This window comes from Penicillium cataractarum (assembly GCF_028827025.1).
Source record: "Penicillium cataractarum strain IBT 29864 chromosome Unknown utg000002l, whole genome shotgun sequence".
Lineage (NCBI taxonomy): Eukaryota > Fungi > Ascomycota > Eurotiomycetes > Eurotiales > Aspergillaceae > Penicillium > Penicillium cataractarum.
Genome location: NW_026622738.1, coordinates 4,255,780 through 4,272,606, shown reverse-complemented (window position 1 = coordinate 4,272,606; position 16,827 = coordinate 4,255,780). Strand labels below are relative to the sequence as shown.

The 16,827-nt window shown below is 49.6% G+C and overlaps 9 protein-coding genes across 9 annotated transcripts; 2 read left to right on the top strand and 7 right to left on the bottom strand.

Annotated features, from left to right (window-relative positions):
* Window positions 1-132: 132 nt before the first annotated feature.
* Window positions 133-1,026, bottom strand: N7496_003578 (dihydrodipicolinate synthase family protein; the record flags this gene model as incomplete). Its single annotated transcript, XM_056696509.1, has 1 exon — window positions 133-1,026. One exon carries the CDS (start codon window positions 1,024-1,026, stop codon window positions 133-135), a length of 894 nt encoding a protein of 297 aa, XP_056558721.1.
* Window positions 1,027-1,614: 588 nt separating this feature from the next.
* N7496_003577 (aldehyde dehydrogenase domain-containing protein) lies at window positions 1,615-3,244 on the top strand (the record flags this gene model as incomplete). The annotated part of the gene is made up of 3 exons (XM_056696508.1): window positions 1,615-1,742; window positions 1,813-2,012; window positions 2,067-3,244. 3 exons carry the CDS (start codon window positions 1,615-1,617, stop codon window positions 3,242-3,244), a joined length of 1,506 nt encoding a protein of 501 aa, XP_056558720.1.
* Window positions 3,245-3,970: 726 nt separating this feature from the next.
* On the bottom strand, window positions 3,971-5,115 carry N7496_003576 (class II aldolase/adducin N-terminal; the record flags this gene model as incomplete). Its single annotated transcript, XM_056696507.1, has 5 exons — window positions 3,971-4,045; window positions 4,103-4,271; window positions 4,346-4,478; window positions 4,543-4,803; window positions 4,854-5,115. The coding sequence occupies 5 exons, from the start codon at window positions 5,113-5,115 to the stop codon at window positions 3,971-3,973; spliced, it is 900 nt and encodes a 299-aa protein (XP_056558719.1).
* A 1,526-nt stretch (window positions 5,116-6,641) lies between these two features.
* Window positions 6,642-7,619, bottom strand: N7496_003575 (coiled-coil-helix-coiled-coil-helix domain-containing protein; the record flags this gene model as incomplete). Its single annotated transcript, XM_056696506.1, has 4 exons — window positions 6,642-6,852; window positions 6,912-7,072; window positions 7,102-7,295; window positions 7,421-7,619. The coding sequence occupies 4 exons, from the start codon at window positions 7,617-7,619 to the stop codon at window positions 6,642-6,644; spliced, it is 765 nt and encodes a 254-aa protein (XP_056558718.1).
* Window positions 7,620-7,927: 308 nt separating this feature from the next.
* On the top strand, window positions 7,928-9,174 carry N7496_003574 (thiamine diphosphokinase; the record flags this gene model as incomplete). The annotated part of the gene is made up of 3 exons (XM_056696505.1): window positions 7,928-8,042; window positions 8,162-8,241; window positions 8,377-9,174. The coding sequence occupies 3 exons, from the start codon at window positions 7,928-7,930 to the stop codon at window positions 9,172-9,174; spliced, it is 993 nt and encodes a 330-aa protein (XP_056558717.1).
* Window positions 9,175-9,830: 656 nt separating this feature from the next.
* On the bottom strand, window positions 9,831-11,073 carry N7496_003573 (uncharacterized protein; the record flags this gene model as incomplete). Its single annotated transcript, XM_056696504.1, has 3 exons — window positions 9,831-10,584; window positions 10,675-10,902; window positions 10,994-11,073. 3 exons carry the CDS (start codon window positions 11,071-11,073, stop codon window positions 9,831-9,833), a joined length of 1,062 nt encoding a protein of 353 aa, XP_056558716.1.
* A 619-nt stretch (window positions 11,074-11,692) lies between these two features.
* On the bottom strand, window positions 11,693-13,017 carry N7496_003572 (putative mitochondrial carrier protein; the record flags this gene model as incomplete). The annotated part of the gene is made up of 2 exons (XM_056696503.1): window positions 11,693-12,757; window positions 12,832-13,017. 2 exons carry the CDS (start codon window positions 13,015-13,017, stop codon window positions 11,693-11,695), a joined length of 1,251 nt encoding a protein of 416 aa, XP_056558715.1.
* A 577-nt stretch (window positions 13,018-13,594) lies between these two features.
* Window positions 13,595-13,992, bottom strand: N7496_003571 (uncharacterized protein; the record flags this gene model as incomplete). Its single annotated transcript, XM_056696502.1, has 2 exons — window positions 13,595-13,750; window positions 13,834-13,992. The coding sequence occupies 2 exons, from the start codon at window positions 13,990-13,992 to the stop codon at window positions 13,595-13,597; spliced, it is 315 nt and encodes a 104-aa protein (XP_056558714.1).
* A 681-nt stretch (window positions 13,993-14,673) lies between these two features.
* On the bottom strand, window positions 14,674-16,441 carry N7496_003570 (uncharacterized protein; the record flags this gene model as incomplete). The annotated part of the gene is made up of 2 exons (XM_056696501.1): window positions 14,674-15,542; window positions 15,715-16,441. The coding sequence occupies 2 exons, from the start codon at window positions 16,439-16,441 to the stop codon at window positions 14,674-14,676; spliced, it is 1,596 nt and encodes a 531-aa protein (XP_056558713.1).
* Window positions 16,442-16,827: the final 386 nt, after the last annotated feature.

The window sequence follows — 16,827 nt, the reverse complement described above, 5'->3', positions numbered from 1 at the left end:
TGGTATTTTCATCTAGATTTGGAGGGGGATATTCTTTTTGCAAAAGGATCCAATGAAAAACGTGGGCCCCATATATATTGATCTGCTATCTTTGGTCTAAAGCATGCTTGATTATATAAACAGATATGGCCTTTAAGCGAGGGGAACCTGGGCGTTGAGAAGCAGCTGGCGGAACTCAGCCTGGTGTTCTGGCTTCAACGGAGTAAATGGCTTCCGCGGACCTCCAGTCTGGTAACCGCGGAGCTCCATTCCAGCTTTGACAGCAGCAGAGTAATTGTGCTGCTCAAGGAACTTGCAAATAGGGAAGATAACCTTCCAGATCTCCCTGCCCTTCTTGATATCATTCTCAACACAGATAGCATTCCAAAGCGCCACAGCGAGCTCGGGGATAAAATTGGCGGCACCCCAGATGCAAGCCTCACTTCCAGCAGCCAGGCCATAGAATGTGAGGGTGTCCCAACCGTTCCAAGCCTTAATCTTGTCGTCGTACGCGAAAGCCACCTCTGTAAAGACTGGCGCGTTGCCGGAGGTATCCTTGAACGAGTATACTCCAACCGAGCTCAACCCGGCGATTTCCTCCGGGGTGAGGGTCAAGCCGCTGATAGAGGGAATGTTGTAGTAGACAATAGGAAGCTTCGAAGCCTGGTGGATCTCAAGAAGGATTTCTTTGAGTTGTTCATAGGTGACAGGGTCGTAGTATGGAGGAATAACCATAACAGCCTCAACGCCGAGGGAAGCTGCGTGCACGGCAAGCTCAACGGCTTCTTCGGTGTTTGTGCTGCCAACACCGGGAATGACAGGAACTCGTCCTGCAGCAAACTTCACAGTGAGTTCAGTGAGCTGCTTGCGCTCGGCAACGCTGAGCACAGCACACTCTCCTGTGCTACCACCGGGAACGAGGCCATGAATTCCGGTATTGAGGAGGAATTCTATGTGGGCCTTGTAGCGGCCCTCGTCGATTTGCTTGAGATCATCCGTGAAAGGAGTGATCAGGGCAGCGAGGACACCAGTGAACTTGGGAGCCATTATTGTATTGAATTAGGTTGTAATGGTAGATGTAGTTGAGGTGACTGTAGAGAAGATGGGTTTTAGAAAATAGAGGTCGCGAGTCTCTTTAAATATTCGAGCTAAGATTTTTTTCATCACACTATCTGCCACTGTATAATCTCCTTAGTAGATGCTATTTTTCATTTTGGGAAACTATTCAACTGGAATTTCGAGTTGGAGAGTCGGATTGCCTGTGGCGCTGAAGTGTTTTTCTCGAAACGGCAGGCAACCATACTAACCTAGAAAGCGGTTCCTTCAGTTTCGCCCCCCGCCCGACTAACCGCTTATCAATATGGACATTGTCGTCCTTGATTGCGTGCAACTTGCTGCAACCTTGAGATCTGTTATTACATCAAATTAGGAATTCAACCCGGCGATGGACGGACTTGCCCAAAATTCAGGAGGGGTGGTGATATCGGCAATCCACCACAATTATCTCGTGTTTGAACTATGAGCAAATGTTTCCGAACGAATGAGGAGTCTTTAGCATATATAGAAGGGTATTTCTCCTTCGTTGAGAGAAATTAGTGTCGTTCATTCATTCTAAACCCGAATCTCGCAATCACAATGTCCAACCTTTTCGTGAACCTTACTACGCCCAACGGCCACTCGTATACACAGCCAACTGGACTCTTCATCAATAATGAGTTCGTCAATGCAACAAGTGGACAGAAAATCTCGACTTTAGATCCAGCGTTAGTCTCTGCTCCACAGGCCTTTCCATACATCTATAGGCTCCTAACTAATTCAATTGATGGCACACAGCACCGAAATTGAGATCACCACCGTTGAGGCGGCTGGCGCTGAAGATGTTGATCGGGCTGTCAAGGCTGCGAAGGCTGCCTTCAAGGCTGATAGCTGGAAGAAACTGCCCGCGACTGAGAGAGGACGCCTTTTGGTTCGTCTTTCAGAGCTGCTTGAGGAGAAGAAAGAGCTTTTTGCGAGCATTGACGCTTGGGACAATGGTAAACATATTACTTCATACTTATCAACTTCTTACTAACATCGATCTAATAAAGGCAAAACCTACTCTCTCGCTATGGAAGACGATCTTCCCGACTCGATCGGCACTTTCCGTTACTATGGTGGCTGGGCTGATAAGAGCTTTGGGCAGACCTTTGAGACCTCCCCTGAGAAGTTTGCTTATACCCTCCGTCAGCCATATGGTGTGATCGGTCAGATTATACCATGGAACTTCCCCCTAGCAATGGCGGCATGGAAACTCGGACCTGCGCTGGCTGCGGGTAATACCGTCGTTATGAAGGCGGCAGAGCAGACTCCTCTGAGCATTCTCCTTCTGGCAACACTTATCAAGGAGGCTGGATTTCCCCCTGGTGTTGTGAATATTATCAATGGATATGGCCGTGAAGCTGGCCAGGCATTGACTGAGCACCCTCTGGTTGACAAGTTGGCATTCACTGGATCGACCGTCACCGGTGCTCAGGTTATGAAGGCGGCTGCCGCTCAGCTAAAGGAGGTGGTTCTGGAGACCGGCGGCAAGTCACCCTTGATTGTCTTCGGCGATGCCGATCTGGATCAAGCAATGAAGTGGTCACACGCTGGAATCATGTCGAACCAAGGACAAATTTGCACAGCTACATCGCGAATCTTGGTCCAGCGCAATATCTATGATCAGTTCCTGTCCTTATTCAAGGAGCGCGTCCGCACCGCATCCATCATTGGAGATCAGTGGTCTACAGACACCTTCCAAGGCCCGCAAGTGACTCGCGCTCAGTATGACCGAGTTATGCACTATATCAACCTTGGAAAGTCCGAGGGTGCAACTGTGGAGACCGGTGGAGAGGCCTTTGCTGGCCCTAACGGAAAGGGATACTTCGTTACCCCGACTACTTTCACTAATGTTAAGCCTTCTATGAAGATCTACCGGGATGAGATCTTCGGTCCCGTTACCTGCATTGTGCCTTTCGATGAGGAAGAAGATGCGATTGAGTTGGCCAATGATACTATGTATGGCCTTGGTGCCGCTGTCTTCACCCAAAACCTCCGTCGTGGTCATCGTGTGGCAGCCGAGATTGAGGCCGGTACTGTCTGGCTGAACAGCAGCCAGGATAGTGACCACCGAGTTCCCTTTGGTGGATACAAGGCTAGCGGTGTGGGACGAGAGTTGGGTCCTGCTGGATTTGAAGCCTACACTCAGATCAAGGCAGTGCACGTTAACATGGGAAATGACCTTTAAAATTGACAGCGGTTTGGCTCAGGTTTATAGTGCTATAATTTGGCTTTGTTGATAAATCTCCCACTTTGTGTGTTTATTTCATGCAGGTTACATCTATTAGAAATCCTAGGTTATATAGTTTGAACTATGAAGATAGATGGTTTAAGTTCATGTCAATTTTCGTCTCCCTTTAAGGAAATAATACAACAAAAAGAGCGCAATAATGGGTAGTAGATGAGAAAGTCTTCAGGGAGTTGAAAGAATGATCAAATGCCACTCACACCTTTAGGACATATTTATTCATTATTTTCTCAATACCTCCCTATTTTTATTGTGATCAGAAACTCGATCGGAGGTCTTGAATCGATTTGCCTCGATCGGATCCTTGACGTAGTCATTATCTTGGAAAGCGTATAGTTTGGAATTAAAATCATGACACAGTGTCAAATTATCTAGAAGTGCCTGATGTGACCAGCTAACTGCTTTAGAAGAAATCGCCTCGATGGCGAAGCGGCTACAGTTATACATTTGGATTGAGATTGCCGGTATTTAACCACATATCACCAGCACTAAATCTAACACATCGTCACATGTGAGACTCAGCTTATATCGGCCATTAATGATTATTGGTTCTACTTTAGAATTAAGTTCACGGGATGGCAGGAAGCGAATGATATAACGTTTCATCACTTATACAACCAAAACTAAAAAAAGGCTAACATTCGCAACACTCTCGCAGTGTCCAGTCTACTGGAGGACATTTCCTCCCGACTCAGCCACGATCAAATCAAACTCGGGCTGGAATTCCAGGTAGAAGTTGTTCTATCAATCATCCTTTAGAATATGTATATAACTCTAATTCCACGTGATATTTCTCACCGGAGTTTGCACCGAGTCCGCAGTGAATTGAGCAACCTCGTTGGAAATCACCTTCTTGTCAACGCCATTCGCGGCAGCTGCCTCGGCTAGTAACTGCGATTGACAGGCCTGCTCCAAGCTGTAAAATAGGAACGCTGCCTCATCAACCGTCTTACCAATTGTAATCGATCTATTATAGAGAAGTCCCATAATTAGCAAGATCTTGCCACGGACCAACTTGGGGCAGGAAAGTGGTGGCTGTACCCATGATTCTGCAAAATAGCAGCTGTGTTATGCTTTCCAAGGGCCTTTGCAATAGCGCGACCTTCTTCTTCAGCAAGAGCAATGCCACCGTGCTCTTCATACACGCCGACCTTTCCGTAAAGATTGCATGCGTCTGTAACCAACACGGAATTAGCACGCAGTCTTAGGATTTCTTCAGAAAAGTATAGCTTCCATACCCTGCGTGAGCATCTCAATCGGCTTGCCAAATCCACTCCATGTTTTCCCGTAGATGCTATGGGCATGGGCCACTGCAATAGCATCTGGGCGTGCACGATGAACCTCAGAGTGGATCATGAATCCCGCCTCGTTGATCATAGCTTGGTTGCCGCCATCTGTAACCCAACCGTGTGCGTCAACCAAAACCAAATCTGAAGCCTTGATGAGAGAGAAGTGCATCGCAAAGGGGTTCATCCAAAAGTGCTCCGGCAGGATAGGGTCTGCGGCACGTTAGAAGTGGAATAGCCACTTTGGAGGAGAACATTTTTACCGCGGACAGAAATATGGCCTGATACACCTTCTCCATATCCCTGCTTTCCAAAGAAACGGAACGCGGCTGCCATATGCTCCCGAATCCACTGGCGCTTTGCATATGGATCTCTGAAAGTTGGGATACCCCTCAACTTCAGTACCCCGTTCTTGTCACCTCTCGCGAGGGCCTGGAATGGAACGTCAGTGGCATCGCTGGCAGGGTTATCGCGCCATTCCCCTATCACTGTTTGGTGGGTAGATGTAGTTGTCGTTGTAGACATTATGCAGCTATCAATATTCTCCGTAGAAATGGGAAAAGTTGTCGGATACGATCAAAACCCCAAGAACTTCAAGTTTGAGGGAGACCAAGGTTCATATGGACGCAGAGCATTATTAAAGAATACGCTTCACATACAAGGCCTGGGGAGGCGACTGGTACTTTCGATGATGTTCATGGACGGCGCCATAATAGGTATGGCGATTAGTTGCTTGCCCGTTCCGGAACCGCTTTCCTTTTTTATTGCCGTGGGTTCACCGTGGGGTAGCCACCTATTCCTACCAATTCTCTAACCCCGCATTATCTGTGGATCACATCTGATATCAATTTGGGAATGACTTGCGATATCTGATCATAAAGCTACAGAGCGATCTTGAATAAGATTAAGGAAGGCAAGATCGTCCTTATCCATCGAAGGCGTGGCCCCTCGACGACCCACCACTGTCTTCGATCGTACAGCCGAATCTAGTCATCTAGACGGCTGTTCTCTCTCCCTTCGCTATTGTTATTATCTGATGCTGCCACTAGAAGCCGCTTTTCCACATGCTACGCATATCTGATCTTCTTTCGTTGGTTTGTATCTCCCACGAGAACATATCGCAATTCCGATGGGCCATTCACTATGCAGTGCAAAAAAAAACAGGATGACTTGAATATTTTATCTTTATTCGAATCTTCAATATTTCTTTTAGCCCTTCTAACGCTTCGAAAAGTGAATATTATCTGCTACGGCGCTAGTTATGATTCACTTCCTTGACCAAAGTGGCGAGTTGACACTTTTGTCGTGCGAGTAACAAATTATATCAAGATCCATATGACCGCTGATAGCGATGTTATTTATCGACGACCTAATTTACGTGTCTGCATGAAATAATACAGACTGGAAAGGCAAGGGTTTCTTGATAGCTTCATCAATGACTGGATGTCAGGGCTGGTTGTTTCTAGCCTGCTTACTGTCTGGTAGGCATGAAGCTCGTTCACACCGAGTGAGCGGAAAAGTCTGAACATCTGATATTAATGACATAGCCTCGGCAAGTCGCTAACAGGCCTACCTAGGTAAGGTTCGTTAAGTAGATATCCACCAACCTAAAATCTTTCCATGTCAAAGCCTACTTTTGCCTCGCCCACATGATCTTTGCGATTTGAACTGATTGTACCGACCTTCTCCGGCTATGGGAAGTGTTCAAACTGTCGGTGTATAAAAAGCTTCATAATGCAACAAGTCTATTCTATCTCCCCCTCTTTTAGCGCCCGAACAGGACCGGAGCACAGGACATACCAATACACTAAGTTACACAAAGACAAAAGATGGCCAACGACATAGGAGCGCAGAACGGGGGAATGAATATGCGGGAGAAGATCAATCACAGAGAGGAGAAAAAATGGCAGCGCGGGGTTCTCTAATCAAGGTAGAGAAGGCGAAAAAAAGGGGCTTTTGATATAATACACACCCCGATTCGAGAACCCCGGCGCACATTATAGAGAAAGGGTGAGAGGCGTCAAATGAGATGCATGGGTCTGGCGTGAAAATCATTTGGCTTCCTTGTCCTGCTGCTCGGCCTCGAAATGGGCCTTGGGGACCAGCTTGTCGGTCTCGGGGAGCTCGGCGGGGACATCGGCGGGCGAAGGGGCGTCGCTTTCGGCGGCGGGGACGGGTGCAGGGGCATCACCCTCGGGCTCGTCATCCTCCAACTCGGCGCCGTACACGTCAGGGTGTTGCCGGAAGCAATCTTGCATACCCCTGTAGAAATTATTAGCATGGACGTCACCATGGCGAAAGTAAACCTCGATATAACGTACTTGAACTTCTCAATGCACTCAATACCCTTGGGCTCCTCGTTCGAGTACACGAAGCAGGAGAATGCCGCCCTGAACTCCTCTCCGCAAGGGCCGTGGGCCATGCCGCCCAAGCATGGGCAGTCCCAGTTGATCTCGCCAGTCTCCGGGTTGAACGCGGCAGACTCGGGGGCTCTTCCGAGTCAATTCCAACCTGGGGGTTTATCTCAACGGCAGCAGCATCGGATGCAGCAGCCTCTGGGGCAGCAACTTCGGGGGCAAGCGCATCGGCCTTCGGCTGAGACCGGGCGACGGCCTTCTCTTCACGGATCTTGGGGGTGATAGAGTCGAGAGTAGCGGCGGGAGAATCGGCGGTTTTCTCCTTCTTAGATTGGCCGAGAAGGGAGACTATACATATATAGTTAGATTAGCAACGTTCCAACGTCCCAAATAGCCATTGACCCAGTAATGCGACAGGAACCGGGTTTTGCATCTCGGGTGCGGAGGGAATGACGAGCGGCGGCATGACATACAAGAAGGCTCTTGAGCAAAAGCACTGCTCGTGTTGTAGTAGTAGATAGCACCACCTGCCAATCCAAGGCGGACAAAGGTGTTCTTCCAGGTTCTCGATTTCGAGGTCGGACCAGCAGTGCTTATCAATCGAGTGCTTGCCGGGCTACGGGCCGCGACAGCAGGCGCGCGAGCAAGCGCTCGGGCGACGGGACGGAACATGATGCAGAGAATGAGAGAAAGAGGTCAGATTGAGACCAAGACCGATACCGAGGAGACCGCGAAAGACCTCGGGGCGCGAGAGGAAAGAGCTGGAGGGGAGAAAGCCGAAGCCGCGGACGGAGAAGTTGGTGGAAAGAGAAGTGGATTTCGGCCTGAGGTTTGGAAATCGGGCCAGTCACGTTGCGCGGTTCCGAGTTACACGCGACTCCAAACGCTTTCGACGGCTGCACCGAAGCTCTGCGATATTCAAGAATCCCTTGCTTGAGTCTCAACGATACCAGCTACTTGAGCTTGATCTATCTTGCACTATGGAGTGGGATCCAAGCTGCTTCTTCCGGCTTGAAGGGAGTCCTTCACCCTATGCCCTGTTGATTCTGAACCAGCCAATCAACGAAAAGGCGTTTGGGGTATTAAGTGAACATGGTGAGAGCCCACTAGAAGAGGACTGGGGATTCTGTTACCAACCTCAAATATCATATATGCATATACCCGTTGATCAGGTCTTAACAGGGGAAAGTGCTAACTTTTCCATCTCTACCCAGCTTCTTACATCATTTGCGCCGATGGCGGGGCTAACCGTCTGTACGACATGATGAAAACTCATGGGAATGAATCCACCGAAGTAAGAAACTACTACCTGAACAAGCTTGTCCAACTATATAGAATGTACAGGTTCAATTGAGACCTGAACCCCAGTATTTCAAACATGGGACCATGATCACCCCCTTCACGATATATATTCTAATCTGTGGAGTAGCTCCCCGATCAAATCATGGGCGACCTGGACTCCATCCATCCATCAACACGAAAACACTACGAAGACCTAGGAGTACCCATCATCAAAGATCCCGATCAATACTCGACAGATTTCACCAAGTGCCTGAAATACCTCAACAGCCACGCAGCAGAGATCATCACCTCTCCCCGCCGCCAAAAAAGGAAACCAGCCAGCACAACCCAAGAAACCACAGCCACAGCAAAGAAATCGCAATCAACCCTCGAGATCGTCATCCTCGGCGGTCTAGGTGGCCGTGTCGATCAGGCATTCTCACAAATCCATCATCTATACATGATGACGCAGACACAACGGCAACTACGCGAATCCCAAGAACCAAACGCCCATGACGAGACTGAGAAACTCGGGCACGGCGCGGGCGGAAACCTGTATCTGATTTCAGAGGAAAGTATCACTTTCATTCTGCAAGAGGGGAACAATATCATCTATACGCCTGCTACGAACCGTCCGGATACCGATACCCCAGACGACCAGGACTCACCGGTCAAGGAGAGCCAATCACACTTGAAAAGGAAGCGAGGTCAGGAAGGTAGTGCACAGCCAGAATATTTCTTCGAAGAGAATATCGGGATCATCCCGCTCTCGGCTCCGGCGTCAATTACCACGCAGGGATTCGAGTGGGATGTGGAGAACTGGCATACCGAGATTGGAGGCCAATTATCTACGAGCAATCACATTCGCGCGGACAAGGTAGAAGTCTCGACGTCCGTTCCTGTTTTGTTTACTGTGGAGCTAGCACAGAGGTTGAAGAGGGCTTAATGGGTTACGTGGACTCGAAGATTTACGAGATAGAAGGTGTCAAACGTTTACTATACTATCGATGGAATGGATCCCCCCATATAGATTCAAGCCAAGAACCAAAATCGCACTAGAGAAAAAAGGTCCAATGGAGAAAAGAGAAAAGGGGGGAAAGTCACAGGGGGCAAAGGATAAACCACCAAGAACAAACCAAGGCAAAAACCAGAATAAAAATTCAAAACCCGGGCGCCTCCTCTGGCTGAAACGAGAGACCAAGAAGATAGGTAATTCAAAATGAGGAAAGAGCCAGTAAAAACAAGCCAATATCACATATCGCATCATCGCATATCCCAGAAAAAAAACAACTCAAGACTCGATCCGTGAACCACACGTAAAACAAAGCATAGGATCCCATAACCCAACATGAAGCGAACAACAAGCAACGACACGCCTTCAACATTCCGAGGATATCAACCAAGAGGGGGACAAAAAGAGGTCCTAACTAGCGCCAGTGGAGCGAGGCAAGAGGGAAACGCAAAGGGGGAGGGGAAATAAAAACCGCACAATACAAGAAATTCACATCATCCAGCACTACAACGTTCGATCCGTCCCTTATCCTCGTCTGCAATTGTTCAAAGCAGACAACCTGTACAGCACAAGGCAAAGCCTGACTATACCTACGAGCGGCGCAGAATAGCCTCGTAGAGAGCGCCAATGACACCGATGGCGGTACCGGTCCACATGCCGTAGTAGTTGCCAGGAATGGCGGTGTTGACCTTCTCAAGGGCAAGGTTGCTGTACATGCCCCAGAAAGTAAAGCCCTGGACATAAACCTTCCACACAAGGAGCGCCTTGGCAATGTTAAAGGTCAGCGGGTCAAAAGTGCTTGATGAAGCCGCTGAGCGACCACGGCGCGCACCACCGCCAGTAGCGGCGTGCCAACTCAGGTTGAAGAAGTAGGCAGCGATCAGGGGGAGAATCAGATTGGTGAGAAGCCAGAGGGTGAAGGGCCCCCAGAAGCCCGGGGTCACCAGACGGAACAGATCGGGGACCTTGATGGGGAAGGTGGGAGTGTGCAGGGTAGGGTTGGCCTTGATAGTGGTCAAGAAGCGAAGGGGCAGCTGGTCGAACATGACGGTGTAAGCCTCGACAAGCACGACGAGAGCCTCGATCGCGAAGAGGCTGCTCAAGTTGGCGCGCAGGGAGTGCGTGCGCTCCGTGACACCCGATGAGGTCCAGGCCTGCTCGAGACCCTCACGCACGCGGGTGGTTTGCCGATCAATAGCGTCTGTCACCTGGGCTGGGGAAGGAGGCACGTCGAAGGCCGCGCGAACACGGCTTGCAGACCGGCGCACTACTTCGCTGGGCGACACTGGCGACTTGGGCGACTTTGCTGCTGTACGGCGAGTTGACGAGGGTTCATCGGATGAACTGTCGCAAATGGTTAACACGATGATCGCATGATGATAGATTTGTCGCATGCGACGCGCCTGGGTTCCTTTGCGCGGTGGTGATACTTACGTTGCTTCCTCTTGCTTTTGCGCGTTGGGCTTGCGGCCCGGCGTCTTCCTGACGGTGGGGGTGATCTCAACCTTGGCCTCGCGCTTGACGGGCGATCCCCCGCGAGGAGGCGCAGACAAGCGCTTATAGTAATCGGCAAGAGTCTTCTCACCAGAGAAGATCGCGCGATTGCTGCTCAAGTGCTTGTCAAGCGCGACGGCGAGTTCATTCTTGTTATAGTCGGAGAAGCTGCGATGGTGGCGGCCAGTGTCAGCGCGGGATCCGATACAGCAATGCGATAACGCGCGTGGGATTTGGCTGCGCGATCATGTATACATACTCTTGAAGATCGGTCTTCTCTGCAAACTCGACTAGCTCCGGCTTGCGCAGCTTGTTCAGATAGGGAAGGCCGCTTGACATGGTGGGTTGTTGGATGAATAAGAATCCGGGTCAATGCGGGCGCACGTTTTGATCAGATGTAAGTAGGAAAGAACTTTATCCAAGTTGACCATCAAATGACGGATAAAAGCAAATTGGATTTTGGGGTGGCAGAGTAACAAAGTAACCGTAAGATTGTAATGGATGTTTCGGAGGAGGGGAAAAGCGAGTTGATGCAAGGGCGAAGAGGGGAATTGAAGGGGACTTGGGAATTGTTTACACGCGGATCGCCAAAACAAAACACGCTAGCGCGTTTGCCTTTTGTTCCTTCGTTCCACCGGAGGTGATAGTTTCCATAATAATTACTTTATTGTTTAGTCAATAATTAGTACCTATTTTATTCTTTTCTTAAATGATAGAGTAGAATGGAAAGTATTATCACAAATGATGTAGCTATGGTACAATGAGGCCCTTAGGCCGGTCTAGTTAGGATTGTCTATCACAATGGGAGATGGGAACAGCAATATACACAAATCAAAGGCCCTCCAACAGACCAGAAGAATACACAAGATGAAGAAATAAAGGAGATTCAGCAACAATAAACGCCACCCCAATGAAGTAGTAGGTCCCGTCCCAAAATGCATGCAGGTTAAGTTGAACATCACAACGGTTGGCTCTCGTCCAAAGAGCCATGGTAAATTTCGAGTTGCTTGAGGAGATACTGGTACATCACCAGCATAGTTCCGCTTTGAATGCTGGTCCACACACCGCGTGGGCCCACGCCGCGGAACCACCCCGCAAGCCCCTCGGTACGGTAGATCATCTTCAGTCCCGTAAATACGGACGAGGTGTCTAACCGTGGAGCTCCAGGGGGAGAGACCGACGTTGAGGGTGATGAGGTGGATATAGGTCGCGAGTGAGCCCTCGACGACGCGTGGGACTGGGACGAACTCGGCGCATGGGGCCGCGGGCTTTCCTTCGGGACGTGATCGGTCACGGATTTCGCGCTACATAACCCACTGGACTTGGACGGAGGATTCTGCTGGGTTTGGATGCGGGTTTTAACCACATCCAATGGGCAAGTAATCACACCAGCCATTCCACCTGCAGTGGCAGCCGTAAGAATTTCCAGGCCCAACCCAATGTCTCGCTGTCCGACCCATTGCTTCGCCAGGTTTTGCTCTTGCTCGTAGAATGCGAATTGAAGGGCAGAAAACGGAAGATCACGGTAAATTGTAGCTTTGTAGCCGTGATACAGCGCCAAAAAGCCCTCTTGGCGAATAATGGTTCGGAAGGCATCCGTCATGCCGCGGTAGTTGTAACCTGAGTTGAAATGTGGATTGTTGTATCGGCCTTGAAGTTGTAGTCGAGTCTTCAAAACCTCTGAGGGAACGTAAACGATAGACGCCGCTAAATCCGCAAAGAAACCACTCGATAGATATGCGATGTTCTGGTTGATGCCCGCATCGATCATCGCCCGCTTCGTGTACTCGTAACAACCGAAGAACACCACCGTACCGGGGAAAGAGCCGAGCGCGGCTGGTGTTACTCCACCATATAACCCACGGAAGAAACCTTCTTGTCGGTAGATGGTCGCATATGAAGAGGTCATCGATGTGTATCGAGGCGGGATATTCGGGTCGCCTTGTAGCCGGGTTTTGACGGTGTCCAACGAGTGCATCAACATATCACCACATGTTCCTCCTGTTCCACCCGCTAGCATTGCCTATGAATGTGTGTTTTGTCAGTATCCGCAAATTGAATAGTGTAGCCTGTGCGCCACCTGGGATAGGATCATACATGAAGATATGGTGGACGGGGCTCTTCCTCCTCCTCGAACATATGATCACCCCGGGCATGCCGGGTAGTGCCAGGAAGGCTTATCTCATGATGAACCAAAGGGGCCGGGGTTTGCGCTGTCGCAGTCGAGTCCGCCGGAGCCGCCGTTGTCGAGAACAGGCCGAACACTCGCGAGGTCAGGCTCATGGCAATATGAGCCGACACTGGACTCCCGAATACGGTCGGGGCCGGGGGGTAGGGGGGATGCCGATGCTTGAAAAAGAGAGAAGCGATCCCCCGGTTGGATCAGGTATAAAGAGCGACAAGAGAAAGGGAGGTGAGTAATGGAGATAATCCCCCGTTGGTGATCCTCGGGCCCGAATCAAAATTCTGGTCGGCGGTGTTTTTCTTTTCTCCGCCCTCGCCGCCTCAGGCAGAAGATGCGTCATTGGCTTTGCTTTCTGCTGAAGTTGACCGCCTGCTTACAGGGGATATTGCGGGCGTGATGTTCTGCCTCAGGCATATGCACCCGGTTTTTACCGAACTGCTCCAACAACTTAAAAGCATCGCATATCAAGCCCAGGTTGGTCAAATATTAAATCTACACATCCAGAAAATACATGAATATCGCGCAAAGTGAATACCCCTCACTAGATATGATTGCCTACTACTGGCAAATTAAGTTTAACAGTCCCTATGCATTGTCTTGAATGTCCGTGATGATTCCTTAGATATGTAAAGTCTTCCACCTGAATCAAATCCTCCTAAAAGCAGAAGCACATTTTCACGAAATCTCAGGCCGCTCAAACCAAATTCCACTTTCGGCCATCATAAGTGTCAGCTCGGCCTCGTACTTGTGCTCAGTGACAAGTTTGACGTTTCGGAGGATCAATTCCTCCTCGGACAAGATCTTCTTAGATCTTCCATCGCCGGGGCAATTCTGAAACCGTGAACAATCATCTGGGAATTCTTTGATTCTTCCACCATTCTCGTAAGCCCGAGTGATAGCCGTGGCATACCCACTCGAGCCACAGCCTGACCCACATCAAGGTATCTCGTGCTAATAAAAATCATGTACTCTCCACTGAATCTGCGGACCTCAAATTTATAGTACCTCTGGCAGGCCTTGCACGAGGCGAAGAACTTGCTTTCCAGCGACTCGGGGATTTGTCGATATGTCATGGGCCCGGGCAAGGATAGATCCGCTTCGCAGTTCTCAAATTCCTGAGGAAGACACCTGAGTTGATCACACTAGAGCAGAAGACTGATAGGAAGAGGTAAGAAGAAGATCTAGGAAGATAATATAAGACGAAGAGCTGAGAAAGAGCTGAGAGAGAGCTAAGAAGGAAGGGCAAGGTGGAAAGTTAGAGAGATAGAAGGAAGTTACTGGCCTTAGTATCGTCCTTTCCTGTGAGAGAGGAAAAAGTCTTTTAAGCCAGTCAACTGATAATTTGCCGTAGTACTCAGCTTCCCTCATCTCTCAAACTTTACCAAAATCTTCGCTCGCACTTCTTTTCCAGAAGAACGGAAATATTGAGGAGAGAATTCTATAACTCCCGTCATAGTTTCACTATAGTATATTATCAGCATTGAAGAGGTCAAGGACGGGCTGCATATATAGAGCCGGCAGCAGAGGAAATGTAGCAATCTCCTTAGGAATAGGAAGACAAGAATGTCTTAACAGGGCCAGAGGGTGTCTCTTATATAGGGCCTCAACAAAGGAAACAAACGGCGGTTGTACGGAGATCTCCATAGTGGACATCACGTATCATTATATTTGACAGTCCTAGGGGAGCTTCTTGAAATAGAACACCCACGTAGCGTTGTGACTCCTCTCCCCGCTACTTGCTACTTACAATTCATCTATTTGACACAAGTGAAAGACGAAGCATCATTGGGGTTTCCACCAGTATAGGTGAAGACCTCGGGATACGGACACAAGTATGCCGTACGTGTAGCCGAGGTATTCGAAGGTGCCACCGCGACAGCGATGCCTTCAAGGTGGTCCGGTACAGTACCATTCTCAACCCACGCCTGGAGAGTCCCGAAGACAGTCTGAGCCGGGTCAAAGCCGGGACCAAACCCGCAATGGGTCACTCCGGGAGCCAAGAAGAACCGGTAATAGTCTGCAGCGTGGGGATCCAGCTCAAGGACCCGGTTGTAGTAGTCCACCGTGCCGTTCGTGGGCACAAGCTGGTCCTGCATACCATGCCATGCGATCATCTTCGTCCCTGCCCGCTTCATCTTCCTGAGATCCGCATTCCCAGTTCCAATCACAGATGAGAATTGGTGAATTGATTGGCGGAAGAGACGGTCGTAGTCTTGGAGGGTGAGGCTGCTTGTGTTGAAGGAGGCGTCGCGAGCGAGGAAGACCTTCACCCAGTCATCGCTAACTGAGAATGGGATTATTGTGCAATCTTCGATTGAGGTGCATGTTGTACCGATCATAGACGCCAGGTTGGAGTCGTAGTGGAAGCCGTACCACTCGAAACGTCCATCTTCTGATTGAGGTCCTTCCCAGACTGCAGCAACGAGGTCGGCCATCTTTTTGGTGATTGTGACTTCGCCACTAGGATCGATACATTGGACCTTTTGTCCAATCAGGGATGAGGCTTGGAAATGACATTGCCCTGGCAAGGCAATAATTCCATCTTTCACGCCGTCGAGCTCATCGCATGCTTCAATGGCCGCGTTGGTGAACGCGTCGAGGACACAAGTTGGCGGTCGTACATCTGTATTCAAATTAGAAGTTGTTCAAGCAATCCGAATTGTGCGCACGAGATAGAGAAAAAAACAGTCGAGAAGAGTAGAGTGTGATGCATCACGGAATCTCCCCAAACGCGTAGTTCCACTAGCAAATAGGTCTCATAACCTTAACACGGAAAAAGAAAATGTGTCACTTACCAAGAATCTGAGCTGTCAAGGGACCCCACCATCCAGCGATAGCAAACTTGTCCCAGTTGACTGCTGGAGCACCACCCACAATTCCATCAAAAAGTTCGGGATATTGCTGGGCCATGGCATGTCCTTGACGACCACCAGTGGAGCAGCCATGCCAGTAAGAATATTCCGGCTCGCATCCGTAATACAGTTTTGTAGCCGCTTTTCCAAGCACGGCTGCCTCTGCGATGGCGACGGATGAAAAGTCCCAAACATTAGGCCAGTCGATATGTCCGTCCTTGGTCAATGCCCAATCCCCCGTCGCAGCGGTATTGTCATGTCCTCCATCTGTAGAAGAGGATGCGTATCCTGCCAGGACCGGTGCGAGAACCTCGGCCTCACCACCAGCATACCAGGCACCACCACCGTCCATCACGAATCGGGAGTTCCAGTCTTTGGCATCGAGGGGCAGCCCTATGTACGTGTTTACGACGTCTCCCTGGCCGCGGTGTGTATAGGTGATCGTGATCAAACAGATATCCACGGTCGGCGCTGGGGTACCAGGTATGTCAGGAATAACACCTACACCGCCAGTGGCGTTGCGACCGCTGGTAGAAAGATTGTGGACAGCATTCACATCGAGAGACCTGATGTCGACGCCTTTGAGTTTAAGCGACTTGAAGGTCTTCGTAGTACATGGGGAAGCGTGAGATGCTAAAGCACCAGGAGCAAGGCCCGAGAGGGCTGCCATTACGGCCGCTATGCGAAGAAGCATGATTTCCCGAAACCAAGAATCCCAATTGGTTTCAAAGAATCCGGAGAAGGATTTTCAGGGACAAGAATGATTTTTTCGATTTCAAGCAACAAGTCTGAAATGGAAAACTAGATTTGTTTTATACACTGAATTCCAACGCTGCCTAACGGTACTAGCAACAACAGTATCCCTTTTTAACCATGGACTTTCATTAATGCAAGTAAGCAATTAGATGCAGACCACCTGGTTGGGATTCTAGTGCCCTAACCTTGCTAATCAGGAAACCGAACGGGCACGGAACCAGACACCGGGCCTCGATAAAGACTTTCTTGATATTGGTCTCGTATTTTAGTGCACTTTCTCAAAGAGTTATTCGGAGAATG